The following is a 21,299-nucleotide window of genomic DNA, read 5'->3' on the forward strand; positions in this document are numbered from 1 at the left end:
TTATTATTTTGGAGAATCATCAACATCAATATTTCCATTAAATAAGAGGCAAACAAATTAGTTTGATAGAGGAAAAGTCTCTCAGACTCTGAGCTCAAAGAGAAGATGCCAGAGAGCACCAAACTATTTTTTAGACAATTAATTTAACTTCACATAATTAAATGACGTATACTCACAAACAACGAGGTAATTAGTCCAAGTTTGTCTTATTGAACATTCAGAAATTACAGCAGTTGTAAAGAGCCATAACAAAGGTAAACAAAGGTAAAACAACCTGAACAGGTGATCAACTGTAAATCACTCGCACATTTTTATTCTCCGTCTCTCTCTGTCATTAAAGCACACCTGTTGCCAGGGCAACCTCCAGCGCTCCACAAGCCGACCAGAGATTACGTTAAAAACAGGCAGTACGTTACGATATCAGGTTTTCAGGCTTGATATTTATTTTGCTATCATTAATAAGCCTAAGGAACACAGCGGTGGTTGATTAGTTAATTTAAACTCCTGCTCTGCTCGTTATTTTGATAATGGAAAAGAAACGCACAGAATTGAGCAACACTTTGTTTAAATAATAATTACTGAGATTATTATTTTTGTTTGGTCATTAATTTGAACATGTTTTGTTGATTATGTTGTTGTTCTTTAATAAAGTTATGAACGTTTTGATAAGGAGTCAGAGGAGGACGTGCTGGTTTCAGCATCCTGGCGGCGTTCAGTTTGTCACCTGATGCCAAGATGGACTCAAACCCTTCAGTGATCGACGTATCGCAGCCCTGCTGTAGTAAAGCATGAACAGTTCAGAAACAATGTGAAATAGGGGGGGAGCTATTCATTAACTGATTAAGTCGTGTTATAGATTGTTCTTGAGAAACTAATCAATCACGGCTGATTAGTGGGTGAACTCACAGCTGCACAGAGAACCCATTGATTTTCTACAGCAGACAGCCTCTCCTCTCTCTTGCGGGTACTGCGTACCCCCGCTAAATCTTTTAGGGGTACGCAGTACCCGATCATACCCCCTTACTTTCACTCCTGCTTATCAGGCCACAGAGACATGGTGTGATTTCAGGGAGTATCTTCAGTCCATATAATCAGCTAGCCTTCTCCTTCTCCTAAGATGCTGCACAGACTTTTTTAGAAACTCTTCTCGAATGTAATTTCAGCTCTGACAGTGAATAAAATAAGTAAAGTCCGAATGCTTTTGTTAGCTGATTTTATGCTCCATGTGTCAATACAAATTATGATTCATCGATTAAGATTTCCATTCTCAACATATGTAAAAAAGAAAACCATATAAACATATTTAAAATGCCTAAATATATGCAAATGCTAACATATGTCATTTATGACATCACTCTCTCTGTGATGTCATAATATCATTCTCTTTTGTTATGACATCATAAAACAGTCTCTAAGTACTTGAACTTTCCCAAGATCTTTCATTCGAGCACTGAAGAAAGACTGGAAACTTGTTGCAAAACGTGTAAGATGGAGGATCCGGAGTTCATTGAGGATCTTCAAGAATTTTATATTAGGATTCAAAGAAGGAGGTTAGAATATTTGAATACAGAGGAATTACTAGGTGAAATGGCAGGACTGATAAAGACACTTAAAAAATCTTACAATTTAGATGAGTCTGATGAAGATCAAATAGTGGAGGCTCCAATCCAAAATCTAAACGGAGAAGTGAGGCAGCAGCAGCGTCCACCCTGGAGCATGTGGACTTTTTTGTCTGATTGCGGAGAGTCCTTTATGAGCGGGTTGAGTTTTGGCCTAGGTTTTGGGGCAGCTGCAGGCATTCTACTGACTGTGTTCAAAACTCCTGTCCTAAACTGTCCTGTCCTCTTCTGAATCTGGATGGTGCTTGAGGGAGGGGTTCCCATCGACCTGATCTTCAGTTGCAGAACCTGGCTCTTGGGACGTGGAATGTCTCCTCTCTGGGAGAGATTGGGAGAGGGGTTCCTGYCTCAAGTGGAGGAGTTTAAGTATCTGGAGATCTTGTTCACAAATGAGGGAAAAAAGGAGCAGGAGATTGACAGGCAGATTGGGGCAGTGCCTGCTGTGATGCAGGCGCTGTACCGGTCTGTAGTGGTGAAGAGAGAGCCGAGTCAAACAGAGTCAGCTCTTGATTTACCAGTCGATCTACGTTCCCACCTCATCTGTGGTCATGAGCTTTGGGTCATGACCAAAAGAACGAGATCACGGATACAAGCGGCCAGAGATAGGGTGAGAAGCTCCAACATCCAGAATGGACTCAGAGTAGAGCCGCTGCTTCTCCAAGTTGAGAGGACCCAGTTGAGGTGGCTCGGGCGTCTGGTCAGGATGCCTCCTGGGTGCCTCCCTGGTGAGGTGTTCCAGGCATGTCCCACCGGAACGAGGCCCCAAGGAAGACCCAGGACACGCTGGAGGGACTATGTCTCTCGGCTGGCCTGGGAACGCYTTGGGATTCCCCCCCGAGGAGCTGGAAGAAGTGGCTGGGGAGAGGGAAGTCTGGGCCTCCYTTCTGAAGCTGTTACCCCATGACCCAGAAACAGCGGAGGAAAATGGATGGATGGACAAAGATTTTTGTTATCATGCACTTTCTAAGGGCTCGGCATGTAAGACAGCCCCGGTCTTTCTGCATGGAGTTTGCACGTTCTGACTGTGCATGCGTGGGTTTTCTCCGGGTACTCTGGTTTCCTCCCACAGTCCTAAAACATGACTGTCAGGTTAATTGGTCTCTCTAAATTGTCCCTAGGTGTGTGTGCATGGTTGTTTGTGCTGTCTGTCTCCTTGTTGCCCTGCGACAAACTGGCGACCTGTCCAGGGTGACCCTGCCTCTCGCCAGCAAGGACAAGGGTGTACAGAAAATGGATGGATGGATTATTAAGTTTGGGGGGGGCGTTGGCCCAAAAAAGGTTGAGAAACACTGTACTAGCATGTGCTAAATCAGTGGTCCTTTTTATTTATCACCTTTTTATTACCGCGGACCGGTCAAGACTTGGAAATTTTGTCAGTCAGATAAGGCTTCTGCATGTTGGTGTTCCCACTAAATACTGAATATGCCCTATTTGGGTTGTCTTGGCCCTTTTATCGCAGCCTGTGGGGTTTTCCCTGCTTGGGAACGACCGAACGAGAACACAACCTGTTGAATGTGACGGGTAGCCAATCAGAAAGCGCGGTGACGTAAGAACAGAGGGGAATCCCAAACAGCTGACATATCGCTCAACTGAGATTCCGGTGGATAACGGAGATATCAGACCTTTAGATTCAATCTAAAGGTCATTATTATGTTTATTCAATTAAAAAGGTTAACTATGAAAAAACATATTCACCTCCATATCATAGTGCAGCAAATAGAGCGGCTGCTCCCGTCGTCTTTTAGCCACCGCCTTTTCTTTTTATTACGTCTTTTATTTCTTAAAATTACTCCACAAACTATCACTATTGCTTCTACATCGTCATCCGTGTTTGGTTATTCTAAATTCCGTTTATGTTGGGGGTTTTTCAGGATTGCCTTGTGGCTGAACACAAACCAATCGAACCTGTTGTACTTTTATCAGCTCTGTGGTCACAGAGGTTTGGAGAATCAGCCGACAATTCTTAAATCTTGCCGTCTAAACCAGACTTAAGACTCACAAGCTCTACTCATCTCCTCTCGACCACTGCCCAAACGCTCCGACTCTGGTCGCTATGGTAACGTTTATATATCCCTTCAAAATAATATACAGAAGCGCCACAAAAACGAAGCTCGTTTCTCTGCAACGAGACGGTTCCATCTGGGAGTGATGAGAGACAACGGCACCCGAGCTGTGTTGCTTGAGCATAGTGCTTGGTCTCTACGTGGCAAAGCAGCTTAAAGCTTGGTCGCCGCATGTTACGCAGAGCGGGCTTGTAATGTGGGACTCACCTACCGGTCCAGGATAAATCCATTCTCCTGTCTCTTCTCTGGGCCTTTTCCTCTTTGCAAAGAAATTTTCCAAAGACATCTGATCTGTTTCTTACTCATTTTGCTGCCTGTGGGCTCAGTGTTGGCGCGCAAGTAACCAAGACTTCCAATGATTCACTTCCTGCTAAAGAGCCCCCGGGTGGTTGAAGAAAAATCAACATATAGCTTATAGTCCGGAAAATACTGTAAATTAAAAAAAAATCTGAATGCTCTCTGGTATTGTTCAGGGGGGCGGACCAAATGTGGAGGCGGGCCGGATCCGGCCCGTGGGCTGTAGTTTGGGGACCACTGCTCTAAATACTAACCATTGTTCCCCAAATGTTTCCTTGCTGAAACAGACTTTTAAAAAGCAACCAAGCTGGCTTGACTATGTTGAAATTCAGTTTAAGCCCCCTGCAGAATTCCCCAGGCAGATTATTCATTCAACATTATGGGAAAGTTTGAAGTATCCTTCAGAGAAAGATCTTCAACCATTTACCAGATGAAACCAAACTGTCAATTTAACATATAGTTGGCATTCCCAAAATGTCTTTATTTTTACCCCCAAAATAGAGTAGTAGTACTCTTTTTTTTTTTGTTTTACTTCTTGTCTTCAGGAAAACTTCTCATAATCGACAATATTTGCTGAAGGTCAGTGGCTCATGTTCTCAATTAAAGGAGTACATTTCCACCACAAACTTTCTAGAAACAAATTTGGACATTTCTGAGTTTCAAAAGTCAATTTTGGGAGCTCAGAAATTTCTGTTTTTTTTTGTTTTTTGGTGGAAATTTCCACCCAAATCTACAATGGCGCCAAGACGTCAGAGTTATCACAGACAGGTGAGATTATTTTAAGGGAGTAGTTTCCAGTGACTCCACCCTTTAACCAGTCAGTGACCAGCGGTCCATTCACTATTTACAAACTATTTTTTTGCGGGATTTTTTTTGTCTTCCTCTACAATTAAACAGGCACATTCATGTTCTCATAATAATAGTCTGAATTCAGCGCTTGTTTTTATTAAACCAGTTTTAATTGACATAAGATCAAAATTAACTGCATCACACTCCATCGTTGAACAGATCAGCCAGTGTTGTCAGACATAATTATATTCAAGCCAAGTTAATTAATGATAAGAACTAGAGTATAAGTGTTAGACTTGTTGAGTGCAACATACAGATATTTTTTTTTTAAAAAGTCATCAACAAACTTGCATTTCTTTAACTTCAAAGTCCAGCAAAATCTGCAAAACAGATTTACCCATTTTCAATCATCCTGCCTGCGATATTTCTTTCCCACAAGATAGATTAAACACCATACTTTTCCTGTCTCAAACCTGCAAAGTCGTCAGTATTTAACACCATTTTAAAAATATAAAATTCACTGTGTTCATGGCAGATACCTTTCCTGAATCTATAAGCTTTACGCAAAAACCAGAAACAGGAAGGAAAGAAAAAATAATTTTTTGTAACAAAGAAAATAAGGAAGGACGTAATGAAGGATAAGAGGTAGAAAAAGATGAAATGAAGGAAAGAAGAAACGAGGGGAATGTACAAGGAAGAAAGAAAGAAGAAGGTAGGAAAAAAGAAAGCTGATGAGGACAAAGGAGAGGAGGAAACAGGGAAAAAAGAGCAGATTTAGGCAACAGAAAAGCGAGTTAAATCTGATTTTTTTTTTTCCGACACTTTTCCAGACCAGGAAAATAATAAAATCAAATTCCAGACTTTTCCAGACTGGGTCGGAGCCCTACAGAGTGCAACAGGGAATGAATGACGGGTTAATTTGGAGCTCAGGGGCCCTCTTCAGCTCCCCAACATGGAGCATGCTCATTGGGCCCTTTTTCCCAAAAAGACAACTTTTCTGTCTCCATTAAAGACCAATTTACATACGCCTACATGATCAACACCTCTACTGCGGTTTGTTTCTATCTGTCTAGCATCAGCTGACAGCCGACACTACTGATCTAGAGGTATCAAGTCGGAGGAAATGCAGAGAAAACGAGCCCTTCTGTGTTTCCAAACATGCAGACAGGAATGTTTCATGGTTGACATCCGGGATAAACGGAAGGCTTACACGGATCCAATCCAGCTTCACAATTAAGACTCAAAGTGTCAGGATAAATTACTGATTAAACTTAACAACCACATAAATAGTATAAATATTTCTAGCTCCAGGCAAGACTTTACTGCCATCTTTACTGGGAGGTTTCTGATCAGAATGTGTGATTTATGTTCACAGGCCTGCCCCCCTAAACTTGAAGACTTTGGTCGGATTAACTCGTTAATGTTACAAAGCAGAATATTCAAAGTGCTCTTCTCTCGTCGCCCAGCTTCATTGCAGACTGGATCACTCCAGCCACTGAGTCTGGCATTAAAAAACAAAACTCAGATGCCCCAAAGAAACTAAAACCTAAGAGTATTTACAATGATTTTTTTTCCCCTGTTACAGCTGCTGTTCCCCACCAGGCTCCAGTGCCAGATCGGAGAGTTGATCCGCAAGTTATAAAAAATAAAATAAAATAAAATAAAAATAAACCTCGATTTTTCTACACCTCTGGGCACTTTTTGTCTTCTCACCCACAGCAAATGCATAAGAAAATAGGAACTGTAACAAATGACTGCCACCTGCAGCCGTAGGATGCAGCCTCTACCACAGACACACAGACACAGAGGTGTAGCTGAATGCTGGTGTGTCTCGTGACAGAAAATGAAGAGCTTCCTGAATGTGCGTGGATGTTGTTAATGTTCAGAGGTAAATCTAAGTGTTCTGGGAAAAAGAACGGAGAGATGTGAAGTCTGAGGCAGCTCAAGCAGTCTGCGTCTGGAATGACAAAGAGTGTGATATGTTAGGAAGCATAAAGTCCGTTACAGCCCTTTTCATCTCCAGTTGTCCTCCTGTTTGTCTCCATATTGCTACGTCTCTCTCTCTCCCTCTCTCCTCCTGCGAACAAACACGAAAGACGGGCATCTGTTTGCGGGACGCTGCTGCGGAGACCTTCTCTTTTAGGTTTCTGGGTTTGGGGTGGCCAGCAGCGGCACGTTGTCCCTCCTCCTCCGGCCCAGCGGGGGGCGCCGGTACTGCTCCCCATCGCCCAGTGTCTGAGGCAGTGGCTTCCTCTTGCTCTCGGGCAGCAGCAGGATGGAGAGCACGGCCAGGAGCGCCAGGGACGAGTAGATAACGTGGTGCAGGAAGTAGCCGTAGTGGTTCCGCAGGTCCATGATCGGGGAGCTGAGGCGGCCCACGCAGCCCAGGGCGAGCACCACGCCCACGCCGGTGCCCCTGGACACACACACTCATCCTCAATGCCTTCATTTTGGATCCTTTTTTTTTTTTTGACAGATTGAAGCAGAGGTATGGCTCTATACAACTTTAACAAGAAATGATAAAGAATTAATGTTTTTAAGTATGGCTGTGATAATAAATTTAGGTTTTCGCTATATTTTTGTTGTCGTTTCAAGAAATAATAGCATTGAATTTCCACAATAACACTAAACCTACTAGTGATATATTCTTAACCCATTTCTCTCACCATTTGTCCACAAGTTCCCACAATTATCAACATGTAAAACCTCAAAAATAGCAAAAATTAGTTTCTTTAAAAAGATCTTAAGTGGAAATTTTTCAAAAAATACAAGTTGTTTTTCTTCTGTTTGTCATGTGACATTATTGGTTCTAAATGAGGTTTAACTGCAGACACCTGGGTTAGCAGGATGACACAGTAAGTGTTCAATACATTTAGGATTTCCTGTAATCCACACAAGCTCGTAAATCTTGCTTCTATTTGCTAAATGCCAGAAAACTTAGCGAGAACACTTTTTTAGAGATTGTTTGAAACTTTCGTGTCTTTGTATTCTGAAAATATCTGAATTAGTTCAATTGCCCTGCATTACAGAACCGTGTAGTTTGAACATTAAGCACTTTCAAGGACTTTAAATAGAAATCCAGCACTTTCTAAACCTTGAAAACACCTAATTGAAATTCAAGCATTTTTATACGGGTCCCTATTGACACGACATATCCTCTGCTCCCTCGTGACTTACTGCATTTCTGTTGCTCCAAGCTTTGAAAGTAGTGTTCAGTCAGTGTGTTTGTTACCTGATGACAGTGGGCATGATCTCTGCAGTGAAGAGGATGCAGAGGGATGCAGTGGCTTGGGAGGAGAAAAGACCCAGCACTGAGAAAACCGTGATGGCCGTCTCACTGAGATCTATGAGGGAGGAGAAGAGAAAGTGTTGACGACGTGAAGGTGATGCGTCTCATGTGATTGAATCGACTCAGTCAGCTCGGCTTCCTTTGGCTTGTAATGGAACAAAGACCCACCCAGCAGTCTAATCAGCACCTTGTTCGCTGTTGATGAGCGATTAAAGCGCAGCCTCTGACAGCTTTGACTTTGCTCTCACTGCAGTGTCCTACATAAACCAGGAGTTGTGTTATTTATCAGCCACTAGGGGGAGACAGAGATTCTGAAATGTGTGTTTCCACAAAGCAATGGAAAAACAATGTGTATAGTTTGGACTTTTCCACGAACCAAGCAGACTGGTGTGCTGTTTATCGTTTTCATAATGGATGAAGTTCAGTTTGATCTTGCAGGTGAATGTGGGCTAAAATGAAATCTCCATCATTAGAGGTAGGACTTTAATCCCAACATAAGCCTCATTTAATCATTCCCTTAGCAGCATGAGATGAAAAGATCCTGTTTCCACCTTGTTGGACTATTAAGTCTCTCCTGTTTGAGTGTAGTTTTATTCAAAATAACAATAATAATAAAAAATTTAAAAAAACAAGACAAAGCCCCCGCTGCCCACTAAAAGCCAGCTTACACTCCATGAGTCCCAACAGGATCAACGAGGCCAGGCCCGTCGTCGTCATGAACAGGAGCAGGATGCCACGGCGACCGCACCTGTCCACTGTCGCCCAGAGCAGCACCCAGGCTCCGCCCCCCGCGCTCACGGACAGCAGGTACGTCCAGTAGAAGCTGGGGGCGGTGCCTCTGACGTCACCACGGAAAGAGCTGTAGCAGTGACTAATGCCGTGAGAGATGAATCTGAGGAGAGAGGACGGGAGGGAAGGATGAAGAGTGAGCGTCCACGCAGGTTTAGAGTCCATCACAAGGCCGCAGGGATGACATACGAGACTGCAGGACGCCTGTAAACAAAGCGCTGCGCTGACACAAAACACTGTCCCGGCGCTAAATTAGTGCGGGGTGACTTACGAGGTGAAGCCGAGGACGCAGATGTTCTTCCAGATGTTCTTGCTGTGGAAAAGCTCGGGGAAGGACAGATGGGGGCGGGTGGAGGGCGCCGGCTCCGAGTCCAGCTCTGCGGAACAACGGGACCAAGACCATCAAAGTCCAAACATACTGTACAACCTCTGCCTTCCTAAAATACACGCCAAAGCTACAAAAATTTAACCAATTTAGAAAGGGGATTTTTTTTTTTAAACTGGTAAATATTTAAGGACTGTCATTTTTCTGTTAAAGTAAACCCAGCCTGTTGCACCAAGTCACTGATTTAGCAGAAAAAATTCCTAGATAAGCATTTGGTGACAGAGGAACATTAATAGTAATATTTACAATAACCAATAGTTTAATCAAAGTGCTTTACAATGGGTGAAATAAAATAAAACAGGAAAAAAACCTCTAAGAAATAGACAACAGTAAAAAAAATAATTAAAAACGTCACACGACTGAGTATTAAAAGCTGTTGATTTTATTGTGGCAATTAGTCATATCGATGATGCACATGGCGACAGTGGAAAGAAAAACGCCTTTTTAACAGACCCTTAAGCAGAATAATTATGCTGCCCAGCATGAGTGCGCTTATTCCGCTTTTAGAAACGTCACTGATAGAAAAATGTTTCTTTTATGTTGAAAGTGACTAATTTTGAGTGCTGTGCATGTTTCCACTAATAATTTATATAGTCATCATTTTAGTTCAAATCAGGGTTCCTACACATTTTATACATTAAAATGCCCCGCTTCTCTCAAATACAAAGAGTTCTCAGATATATTTAGACAATTTTTCATGTTTGTATACAAAGATTTGCTGTGAATTAAAGGCAGAGCTTTCTTTAGCACGGCTACTGTGGCATAGTTTTATTACTAATTCTTCTTCAACACATATTCAACAAGGATCCCATTAGAAAAAAAAAACTACATTTCGATCTTTTGTATGTACTTTTTTTTTTGCCATTTCTTATGTCACATGCTAGACAAAACATGAATCTGGCTCCGTCTTTGTTTTAGGAGACACACGGGGCTAAACTAATTTCCTCATGCCGCACAAATCCGAAAGCAGTTTCACTTGTTTAAGATACCAAAACATAACTCCCATATATAATTACTGACAATGCAGTTTATTCCCATCTACTAAGACAACGAAGCAGTGAGGTTTGTGGAGGATAAGAACGATAAAGTCAGAGCTAAGCTGACAAAACAGTAAACATGTTTATATGTAAATAAAGCCTGACTTAGGTTGTCTTGCACAGCAGCAGCATGTCATTATGGCTCATAATAGCTGCATTATAAAGCAGGAAGCAAATGCGTTCAGCAAATCCTTGATTATAACTTGGCATTCACTGCATATTTACATAAAAATATCCAAAACATTATTTAACTGGTTCTGTTTTAAACATGAAATTAGCAACTATTCCTGCAGCAGTGAATGTGGCACTGACTAATAAAGTTATGACAATGTAATCTATAACATGTATTAATGTGATTATATAGCAAAGCTTCAAACAAATATATAAAATAAACCTCCATTATATTAGGTTTATTTCTGGCTGTCTGCTTTTTGAGGAAAAGAAGGTATAAAAAGGTGATATTAGTCAGGCATTCTGCTTGGACAGCCTGCAGCTGAACCGTCCACGCAACTGAATTTGTCATTTTGCATAAATAAAGGAATAATGTAGCAGCTGTAAGGAAGCAGAAACAATTTGCAGAGAAGCAACATGGCAGATCTCAGATCAAAACCCCTGGACTTTTCTCTGGCATCATCTCACTAAAACAACTTTAAACCTTACAGACTTTCATTTTGAAATCATAATTTAAAAATGCCACATTCAGTAAGAAATGTAAATACTTTGAAATAAGTGGAGACAGAAGTTGCACAAACCCAATATTTAAACACTTAAATGTTTTAAATCTTAATGAATCGATGGAGTACAGTATACTAAAATGTAACCAAAAAGTGCTTTTTTTTCCCCAAACAAAACTATATTTGTAAAAAGGAAAAAAAAAATATGTATGGTTTAATAAAAACGTTACACTACTAAGAACACAGATAAAACAATCAAAAGCTCTTTCTGCATTTAAAAGAAATCTGATCATTATTATGATGAAGCAATAAGCCATTGAATAAGCTGATGTTTTGTTGTGTATTTTTGGTGCATTTCAAATAAGTCTTAAATAGTCTTCTGAGTTCAATAGCTAACCTTCTCTTTGTGTGAATAGGGAGCAGATGTTAGAAGTATATGCTTCTTTCTTCTCTTTTTCATTCCCGATGCCTTTTAGTTGCTCATATTTATCGAGTGAATGAAATAAAATGAAAAGTGAGATGGTGCGTAAACTGAACACTGGCGAGTTTGTAAACAAACCTGTGAAGCTCTCGTCGTCCCTCAGGTCTCTGTTGGAGTTCCTCCTCTCGTTGAACGCATTCATGTCCGCGGATCGCTCCGACAGGAGGAGCCAGCGAGGGGACTCTGGGAACACACCGGGAACGCTGCAGGATGGGAACACCCAGCACATAATCACCCTTTCAGCCTCAAACGGAATTATTTGAAAACCGTGGAGCTTTTGCGGCACCAATTTATTCCGTGAGCCAAAGAAATAAACAAGTCAGCAAGTGGTGCAAATCTTTAATCCTTTCTTATTAAAAATTTGAGGATTATTGCTGCAAATCTGCCGATAATCTCATTAGGAGAAGCGGCGAGGGCTTGCTGGAAACCTGGCCCGTTGAATGAAGTGGTCCTAATGTGTCTTGACGCGAGCAGGGAGTAGATCAATACAACCTGACAGAGCTTTCTGCAAGCCAGCTGGCTGTAGGACTCGGGTCCTTTTAATACAGACTCAACGATTTACCAATTTGGGCGAGCGGTCGTACCCGTAGCTGAGGAAGAGCGTCAGAGGGGCCGCCCCGGCTCCCAGCAGGCCCCTCCAGGACTGGCAGCCGAGGGCCACGGCCAGCAGCAGCAGCTCCCCCGCCACGGTCATGAAACCGGCCAGCATGGTCGCCACAAGCCTGAGCGACGGCTCGCACAGCTCCAGACCTGCAGAGCGAGAAAACATCACTACTTCTGATTGCCGCTGCTCTGAGATGCTTATTTTTTCCCCACGGTTCACTTTTTGACTTACAAACCCGTTCCAACTCTCTGTGCGTGTTAAACCAGCCGAGTAATTGCACGCTGATATTTACAAATTCGGTCTTTTGACGCTAGTTCCGAGCGGCAATTAAAAGCTAATTATTAAGATTTACCTAGGTGAGTCCGAGCCGACGCGCCAGTCTGAGCCAGATGAAAACATTTACTGTTACAAACAGGCAAACATGAGGATGGCTTTTTTTTGTTTGTTTGATTGATGTGTAATTGATGCATTGTTGCTTTTTCTTGTTGCCATGTCAACAAATTCTCCCACCTAAGCTCTAGATATCTGCAGCTCCTCTAGAGTTACCTTGCCAGCTTAGGTGGACTGCTGTAGCTTGCTAGGTGCCATTTGATTTTATGATACAAGACTAAAAAGGGCCAAATACAAACGTGTGCCATACGTTTCAGATTTTTTTTTTAGGAAAATATTAGGAAAACCCATGTATAGATGTCCTTCCAATCCATAACTATGCCACATTATGTTGGTCTATGATCTAAAATCCCCCAAAAATTCAGGCTTAAGGTTGGAGTGTAACAAACTATGGAGTAGTTTTAAAAAGTATTACATCAAGAGTAAATGAAACTTTAACCATGGCTGGTGAGATGGATTAATTATGCTCTAGTTAGCAATTATTTACATGTCACAAGTCTCCATAGCTTATTAAGCCTCATAAATTTGTGATGTTTTCAGAGTTTTCACAACCAGTCCCATTTTACAGAGAAAAGCCTCCTGCTGCTGTCAACAAATAAAAAAAATAATAGTGAGACCCACTGGATTATTTGCTTTTTCTACGTAGAAATGTCTGTCTGGTTGTGTATGACTTGGATGATACGTTAATAACTGGGTATACTTACGGGCGATGTACAGAGTTAGATAGACCCCTGCGCTGGCAGCAGCCAGGCAGAAGCGCATGACGATGAAGATGGAAGGGTACGGAGAGACACACACCAGCACCCCAAACACCACCGACAGAGTCAGAGAGATCAGCAGGGTCTTGGACCTGCCCAGCCTGCAGAACCATGGAGACACAAAGCTGCAGCTGAGACATGTAACTACTAACATAGTTAAACCTTTAATGTTGGGGGGAAAAAACAGCTCACATTTGTGTACTGAGGTGATTTAAGTGAAAACTGTTTATCCTCAAGACAAATACCTTCTTGAAAACTAAAGAAGGAAAACTAGTCAACCCTGACTATAAATCACTGTGATAATTCGCCAATGTTTCGCTGATTTGCGGTTTGGCACCGTCTTGCTCCCGTTGTAGGCTCTGCGTTGGGAGCCCCGAGGAGGCAGCATTAAATTACTGGCCTTAACAAACGCATGCAACGCTCGGATGGTCAGGAAATGAATGAGGGCTATTAGCTGATTGAAATGACATCATCGCTCTCCCAGCTTAGCCCTTCCAGTGACACAGCGGATGCAGACCAACAGTGCATTGTGGGAGTGTGGGTGGAGCTTAAAAAAAAAAAAAAAAAAAGCCACAGATGGTGACTTTTTAGGGTTAATTGCTTCGTCGCACATCGGTGAGGTTTACTTTAATACTTTAGTAAACATCACATTCCAGTTTCTTACAGTAATTAAAATAAAGAGGAAAGAACTTGAAGTCCATGATTTGTGCCGTTTTAATCACAAGCTCTAATGCAAATTATTTCAGATTTTCTGTGGCACACCACAGGATAATTTCAAGGAGAGGGAAAAATTATGCAAGTTTTTTTTTTTTTTTATTATTCCAACCAGCTTCCCATCAAATCCGACCAGCATCAGTACAGCATGATTTTGCCACCACCAAGTTTTACAAAAGGTTTGGCAAACTAAACAACCAAAAGTATTCCCTCGCCTTCCTTCACTCGTACATGAACTTGAGTGACGCAAGAAACAAAGAAAGAATGAGAGAGAGAGAAAGAAAGTTAAAAAAAAAGAATGGAAAAAAAAATACCAAAGAAACAAAGGTCCAACTGTCTTTAAAAGAAATAAACTACACATCCGAATAAATGGATGTGAGAGAACGTTGTTAAGTTTACCTGTCAGCTGTGTAGCCTAGGCTGAGGCATCCAGTCAGGACGCCCAGGATGAAGCACACCTCCTCCACCGGAACCAGCCAGTACTGGCCGCACACCAGATCCCACTGGACAGACGGAGAGAGAGGTCTGTCAGAGACGATCTGCTTGAGTCAGGACCAGCATTTATGATTTTTTTAAGAAAGGTTAGAGTCAATAAGCATCAAGAGTATCAAGAGATGGATACACCATATAAACAGAAAGCTGTAGTTGATGATTAAGAGGTAAAACATCAGTGAAACCAAACTTAATGCAGGTCTGGAGTTAAACAAAAGAAGGATTAACACCCACTGGGCAAATACAGGAGGCTCTGATTCTTTTATGTAATGTAAAAGTAAATAACTGTGCTGAAAGTGCAGTGTGGTCACATACGAGCAGAGATAGAAAGTCGAAGCACATTTGTTTAAGACACCAGATTTCTGCTCTCGGCTCAGAGTTTCATCTCCCCAAATTGATCCATTGATTTGCATTTACAGCTGAGCTCTGCTGGAGGAGGAGGGGGAGATAACACGGTTCTAATGATCCGGTCTATATGGAGTCCGAGGAGAGGGCTAAACATTAAGAGGCCTCGCATGACTGAAAACCATGCGGCGCAACAGAAAAAGGCCCGTCACGTAATACCAGCCGTCCTGTTGCCGAGTAACGACATCACAACGGCGCACGCTGTCTGGACAAAGGGCGGCATGACATCGCATGTCTCTCATTCACCTGGAATGCTTTGCATGACAAGAGCGGAGCGGGAATGAGCACAAACGAGTTCAGAGACTCCCCCGACTGGTTTGGTGGGAGCAGAAAGAAACCTGCAATCAGGCATGAAGCTGCCACCTCCGAGCCTGTTTGGCTCAGTATGGATGACTCCCAAACAAAGAATCATCGGGTCGGCTTTAGTTTACATTTGTTTCTCTTCATTTATATAATTTCGTCTCGGCATAAATTAATTTGTTCTGTGAAGGCCTCGCTTTGTTAAAGAGAACCAACATCATCATGAAGACCACGATGCTGTCGCAATAAATGCCATCTCGAGGCACCAAAATTTACTAGAATTACATTTTTCTCTTAGGTTTGGCACACCAAGATAAAATGAACTCAAAGGTTAAAAAATGTTCAGACAGGACAGAGTTATGCGGAAGTGCAGTTATTTTCTCACACGTAATATGTCAGCACAAGGTCAAAAGTGTGACGACCAGAGCGAGTGGGACTTTGAGTAAAGCCAAATGAATCCAAGTCAGCCTTAACTTAACAGCCTGTACTGTGTGGAAACAGGCGATACTTATTGATCTGGAGGTGATCAGGTGCTTGTCCCGTCTTACTTTAAACACACTGCTACCCGCCTCAGCACAGTGAAGCAAGCTGCACAGGAAGGAGGAAAAGATATCACACACACAGAGACAGGGAAGCATCCTGTCTGTAAACCTGAGTGTGAACACTGTTTTAACAACACGGAAGCTTTTGCATCCAAATGCGTCCCTTGGCAGCGCTTGGAGAATCTTCCGCTTGCTGCAGTGGTGTGGGTGGATCACCAGCACAATGCCCTCATACCGTGGACTGGGTGGGGTTCCTTACAGCAGAGTGATCGGCAGAGGGCACAGACACCGAGTGCTGTAAATATGTGGTGCACGGTGCGGAGGCAGCAGAAATCTATGACGAGTTGTTCGCAAACAGGGAGCAACAGAGATCTGCGCAACGTATTTGGGAAAGAAGCAGCTGTAATTACAGTTAGTTTCAGGAGAGAGGTCGGCTGAAAGGTTGGAGACACAAAGCCGTGTCCTTGAGGTTTAGGTGCTCAAAGCTAGGAAGCAAAAATGATTGATGTTGCACATAACAGGTCATGTAAACCGAAACAGAGGAAAGCTGCTAAAGAAACTATTTACCCAGCATGCTTTTATTTTATTTAATGCCTCAGTTTCCATTTATATCAGCGCAGCAGCTCTCCCTCTCCAATCAGGATCGTCCTCTATGATAATGGAAATTCTTATCTTGGACATCCCAAACATGCTCCTCCAAATTCTTCTTCGCACAACGATCTAAATAAAGCTGAACTGCTGTTAAGACTATCCACATTATATTCTTGTGCTTTAGTGTTACCAAAGTAACACAGAACAGGACCTAAACTCTCAGTTTGTTGTGTTTTATGTTGAAAACACAAAAAATAAAAAAGGCATTCCTATTCATTTGTAGCACATGTTTTGTTGAAGTATGTGGCTGTGTTTTTTTTTCTCTCACTCTAATCTGCTTTAAAGCCAACAGAAAGGCCGCCTTGTTAAGTTGTATGCTATTATGGGCAAACAATGAAATGAGCGAAATTAAATATGAGCTTTCGTAAAAGCTGTGCAAAAGAGCACTTTGCACTTCAACAAGTCTTAAACAAACTGAACAGCCTGATGGTTTTTATCCTATTCAAACAGTGAAATACTAAATGATCTCCTCTGCTGTCTATGGCAAGCCGTTTTAGCATTTACCGGTCAAAGCCGTTTTGCCAACAGCAGCAAACTACACCTAAGCAGCTTGCTATACAAGAAACATTTCAGATATATTTACCAGAATTTATCCAGGATTCTGAGATGTTTTGAGCTCGTTTCTCACAAGCAGCAATAAATCAAGGCATCTTAAAATTTAATTTCAACTGATTTCAACTCATTAGAGGTGTTTTTTATCATCAACACAGGTTACATCTTTATTAAACTTTTTTTAGCTTATCCAAACAACAGAGACTTTGAGTTTTCTACATATTCTTAGCTAAAAGGAAAATGATTTGCATGAAACAGGTGGCTGATTTTAAAGATAGCGACTGCACACACTCACCTTTGTTCTCTTGCTCTGTGTATGTTTTAGTAAATTAGAATCAATAACTTAGACAACATTTACCAATTTAGGAAAATCATGTAGAAAATAATCATTCCACACCATGGAGAAGGTCTGCTTGGGAACCAAAAGGATGTAAGGAATTTCCCTGATTTTTGATAAATGACAGAGTCAAAGTCAAAGGAAGATTTTCACAATAAATAAATCTTGCGCTAAAAAGCAAACACAGCAAACTGCTTTTTGCCGTTTAGGAAGAACCGAACCTCTGCGCATTTTTTTTTTTCTTTTTGTACTTCAAATGAATGGAAGCCAAAGGCTGTCTGGAATGGTCTGTATGTCGTCCTGTTTAAACAAGACCAGAACCAGAACCAGAAGCTAACACTGAGAAGCAGCGTTGAGCTCCTATGCTCCTCTAATCAGGAACAAACTTTCAGAAAACTACAAAACAACCGAAACACTGAGGTCCTTTAAATCAAGGCTAAAAACTCCTTCTGTTTAGATATTCAATGCTGTATACGTTTGATGATTTTGATGATGGCCTTTGATAGAATGTGATGCTTATTGCTTGTTTCATAAATCGTGACTGTATGATGTTTTTACGATGTAGCGCTCTTTGAACTGCCTTGTTGCTGAAATGTGCTACATAAATAAACATGACTTGACCTTACAGCCTGGAAAACACTAATGTTCCTGTGTTGCAGCACGAGATATTTATCCGGTTGTCCCTTGAGGTTAAATAAATTTGTGAAGCCGAATCAAAGTTTAGCACAACTCTGCAGAAAGTGAAGCTGCAAGCTCAGCAGGACTCTGCAGTAGAGACGGGCGGAAACAAAAAAAAAAAGGTTTATCAGCATTTAAGCCCTAAATCCTAACTAAAAGAAAAGACTTTGACAGTTGAGCAGCTAGGCTGAAGAGTTACCTCGGTGACGATGTTGTTCTTCAGCCCCTCTGTCACGTTGTACTCCCACCCGGACTCACAGTCCACCACAGACGACTGGCTGCCGTTGGCGTACTGCTTGCACTGGGACGGGCTCCCGGTCTCCCTGGGCCGCGCACCCTTCTCCCAGGGCAGGGACGTGTTCAGCGCCTCCGGCGAGGGCGACGGGCCCGGCAGGCGGCAGTGGTGCGGCGGCGAGAGCGTGATGAGGGGGTCGGAGGAGAGCAGGAAGGCCAGAAAGAGGTTGGGGAGGATGGAGAGCGCGATCAGCACGCGCTGCTTCTTCCTGCCCAGAGCCAGCACCATTACCTCGCCTGTGGGAGGCAGTGACGGGGGGGCCGGGATGGAGGAGGAGGACGGGGCCGGGGAGGAGGGAGCCGGGGATGAGGGCAGGGACGGGGGAGGCGCCGGACACGGGGAGGGGGAGACGAGGGGAGGCGAGTCAGGGGAGGTCATCGTTTGTCGTTGAGGTCGGAGGTCCTCAGGCAGAATGGGAGGCGGAGCTCTGGGAGAGAAACAGATCACACAGTTCTATAACAACAGCAAGAAAACTATAAAACTACATGCAAAGATCCAAAGAAAATTCTGTTTCTCCCACTAAAAGCAGCAGATGTTTACAGGATAAGGAGCGTCTCGAAAAGAACTCTAACTTTTTAACATTTTTTATAGATACAACCACAAACTTTGCTTAGCATTTTACGTGCTCCAAGACGTGAAATTTACAGCGGCTGGACGATGTGGCTGAAAAAACTTATCACGATAGAAGCATTGACATTTGTCAATATCAATAGTTATTGATTAGTTTTTTATTTTGAATATCTGAAATACTACCAAGCTGGTTGTGTGTTCTTCCCTGTTTTATTCAGTTTTCACTCCATGTTTGTTTATTTTTTAGCAGCTATGAGGCAGAGTGACAAACCCCAAACCGCGGGTCACTCAACGGGCTGTTGCTATAGGTAACCAATGAGTGAGTGAGTTGATGCTACCCAGCTAGCATAGAAGTGAGAAGCTGAGCAGTTAAAGTCTGTCTTCTGCCTACATCTCCCAGAACGTTGCGCGGTTCTGGATAGGAGTTCAGTCAATATTTTACGTACTGAATATTTTATCAGACATATTATCTTTCGATATTGATCTATTGCAATATCCATCCATCCATCCATTTTCTTTACACCCTTGTCCCTTAGTGAGGTCGGGAGGGTTGCTGGTGCCCATCTCCAGCTAATGTTCCGGGCGAGAGGTGGGGTCACCCTGGACAGGTCACCAGTCTGTCACAAGGCAACACAGAGACAAACAGGACACACAACCATGCACACACACATTCACATCTAAGGACAATTTGGAGAGGCCAATTAACCTGATAGTCAATTTTTTGGAGGAAGCCGGAGTACCCGGAGAAAACCCACGCGTGCACAGGGAGAACATGCAAACTCCATGCAGAAAGACCGGGGCTGGGAATCAAACCCAGAACCTTCTTGCTGCAAGGCAACAGCTCTACCAACCGCGCCACTATTGCAATACATATTGCTAATCATTTATTGCCCAGCTCTATTTGGGGTACATTTGTACTTTACTCTGATTCTCCATGTCAAATTAAAGCAATACAACAGCAAGTGAAAATGTTCCGAGAGGTCATAAATATTGTTTTTCTTAAGTATTATATACTTATGCTGTAAGTTTGACTCCCTGTTTGGATCTTTTTCACACCAACTTAGACTTTATTACTCCTCACTGAAATGTTTTAAATCTGTATTTGCAAACAAAATATCTTTTTGTTTTAAATATTTGAAGCATTTCCTACTTTTATGTGCTTGTTGTTATAGTCTTAAACTTTCTGTTTCTTTTTTCCTGCTAGCGTTGCGCTGTTCCTTGCACCTCTTCCACATATCGTGTGTTGTTTGTTTAACAGTAACTTTTTTAAAAAATGAGCAGCCATGTATGTTGCAAATAAAAGTAGAGCCTTAATTTCCCATAATGCATTTTATTCCAGATGCAATCAGACCTCACTTCTCTGAGTTTCTGTTTTCACACTAAAAAAGAAGAGAGAGAATCACGTTCAAAACCTCACTGAAAACTCCTCCATTTACTAATGTGAGCAATTTGTCCTTTTAAAGGTAAAACGTGTTCATTTGTTTGATATATTTCTTAAGTTATCATGTTGCTCATTTTGTTTTCTCTCCAACCTGGACCATATTTTCTTTTACGTCACATCCAACACACAAGGTCACAGATTAAACAAAACCTGCAAAATGCATCGACTGATCCTGTCAGTGGCGTAAAAAGTGGGGTTAGGGGCGCTGTGCTAGAGCGGGCGCCAAACAACGGCATAAAAAATATATTTACAGTGACGTTTTCTGTATTTAACAGCTGTTTGCGCGTGTCTAAATGATGCAATCCGTAACGTAGTCACGCCTTTTCTGTGTCCGCATACACTTCAGACAGTACAAAGTTCCTGTCACACCGTCACTGAAAATACCATTGCAGAATCAAAACCATGAGATGGCACTCTCGGCTAACTTTCAGCTAAATACCCAAATAAAGCCTTATTGTGACTTATAATTAGCATCCTGTGTGCTTTCAGAGAATAGGGAGCTCTGATCTGGCATTGGGACAGCCTTTCTGTCCACATGGGGCTCCTTCAGGAGTTGCCGTGTTTTCTTTCCACGGGGCCAGGAAGTCTAACAGAAAAGGAATCCCACAAGGTTACATAAGAGGTTTTTTTTCTTTTTTTTTTCTTTTTTTTTTTTTTACAGGAGGCTGGAGGAGAAAGGACGTGGAAGGAATGTAACACACGGGGACAAACTGGTTGGCCTCTGAAAACAGAGAGCAGCAGTGATGGAGGGGCCACTGTCGAGACACCTGCCCGGGAAAGCTAAACCACAACAAACAGATACTATTACATCTGCCTGGTGGCTAAGATAAATACGCACCTTTCACTTACCGTTTATCAAAAGGCTGTTAAAGGAGAGCCAGAAAGAGTCAGTTGTTTCTTCCAAACACCCATGACATTGCGGGTTGAGTCAGAGTTTCACCGCATTCACCGTTTCTCAACTGCGCCTCGGTGCCAACCTGCGTTTTCTAATAACAGAGCAGACATTTCTGTCCTGGAGAAGAAGGGCTTCGGTTTCTGGTGTCCTCCGTGGGCTTCCTTTGATTCCGGCGAGGGCGCTGGACCGATGTCAGTCCGGAGCTCAGCTAAAGCTCCGCCGCTTTGACATGTGATGCTCCCCGCCGCCGGG

The 21,299-nt window shown here is 42.5% G+C and overlaps 1 protein-coding gene across 1 annotated transcript; it reads right to left on the reverse strand.

Annotated features, from left to right (window-relative positions):
• Positions 1–4,916: 4,916 nt before the first annotated feature.
• slc22a17 (solute carrier family 22 member 17) lies at positions 4,917–21,293 on the reverse strand. Its single transcript, XM_008438403.1, has 10 exons — positions 21,002–21,293; positions 18,046–18,568; positions 14,289–14,392; positions 13,122–13,276; positions 12,008–12,173; positions 11,502–11,626; positions 9,118–9,223; positions 8,726–8,949; positions 8,001–8,112; positions 4,917–7,184 (listed from the first exon to the last, which is right to left on the reverse strand). The coding sequence occupies exons 2-10, from the start codon at positions 18,517–18,519 to the stop codon at positions 6,908–6,910; spliced, it is 1,743 nt and encodes a 580-aa protein (XP_008436625.1). The 5' UTR covers positions 18,520–18,568; positions 21,002–21,293; the 3' UTR covers positions 4,917–6,907.
• Between the last annotated feature and the right edge of the window lie 6 nt (positions 21,294–21,299).

Source organism: Poecilia reticulata, linkage group LG20 (assembly GCF_000633615.1).
Source record: "Poecilia reticulata strain Guanapo linkage group LG20, Guppy_female_1.0+MT, whole genome shotgun sequence".
In the NCBI taxonomy this organism is placed as follows: Eukaryota; Metazoa; Chordata; class Actinopteri; order Cyprinodontiformes; family Poeciliidae; genus Poecilia; species Poecilia reticulata.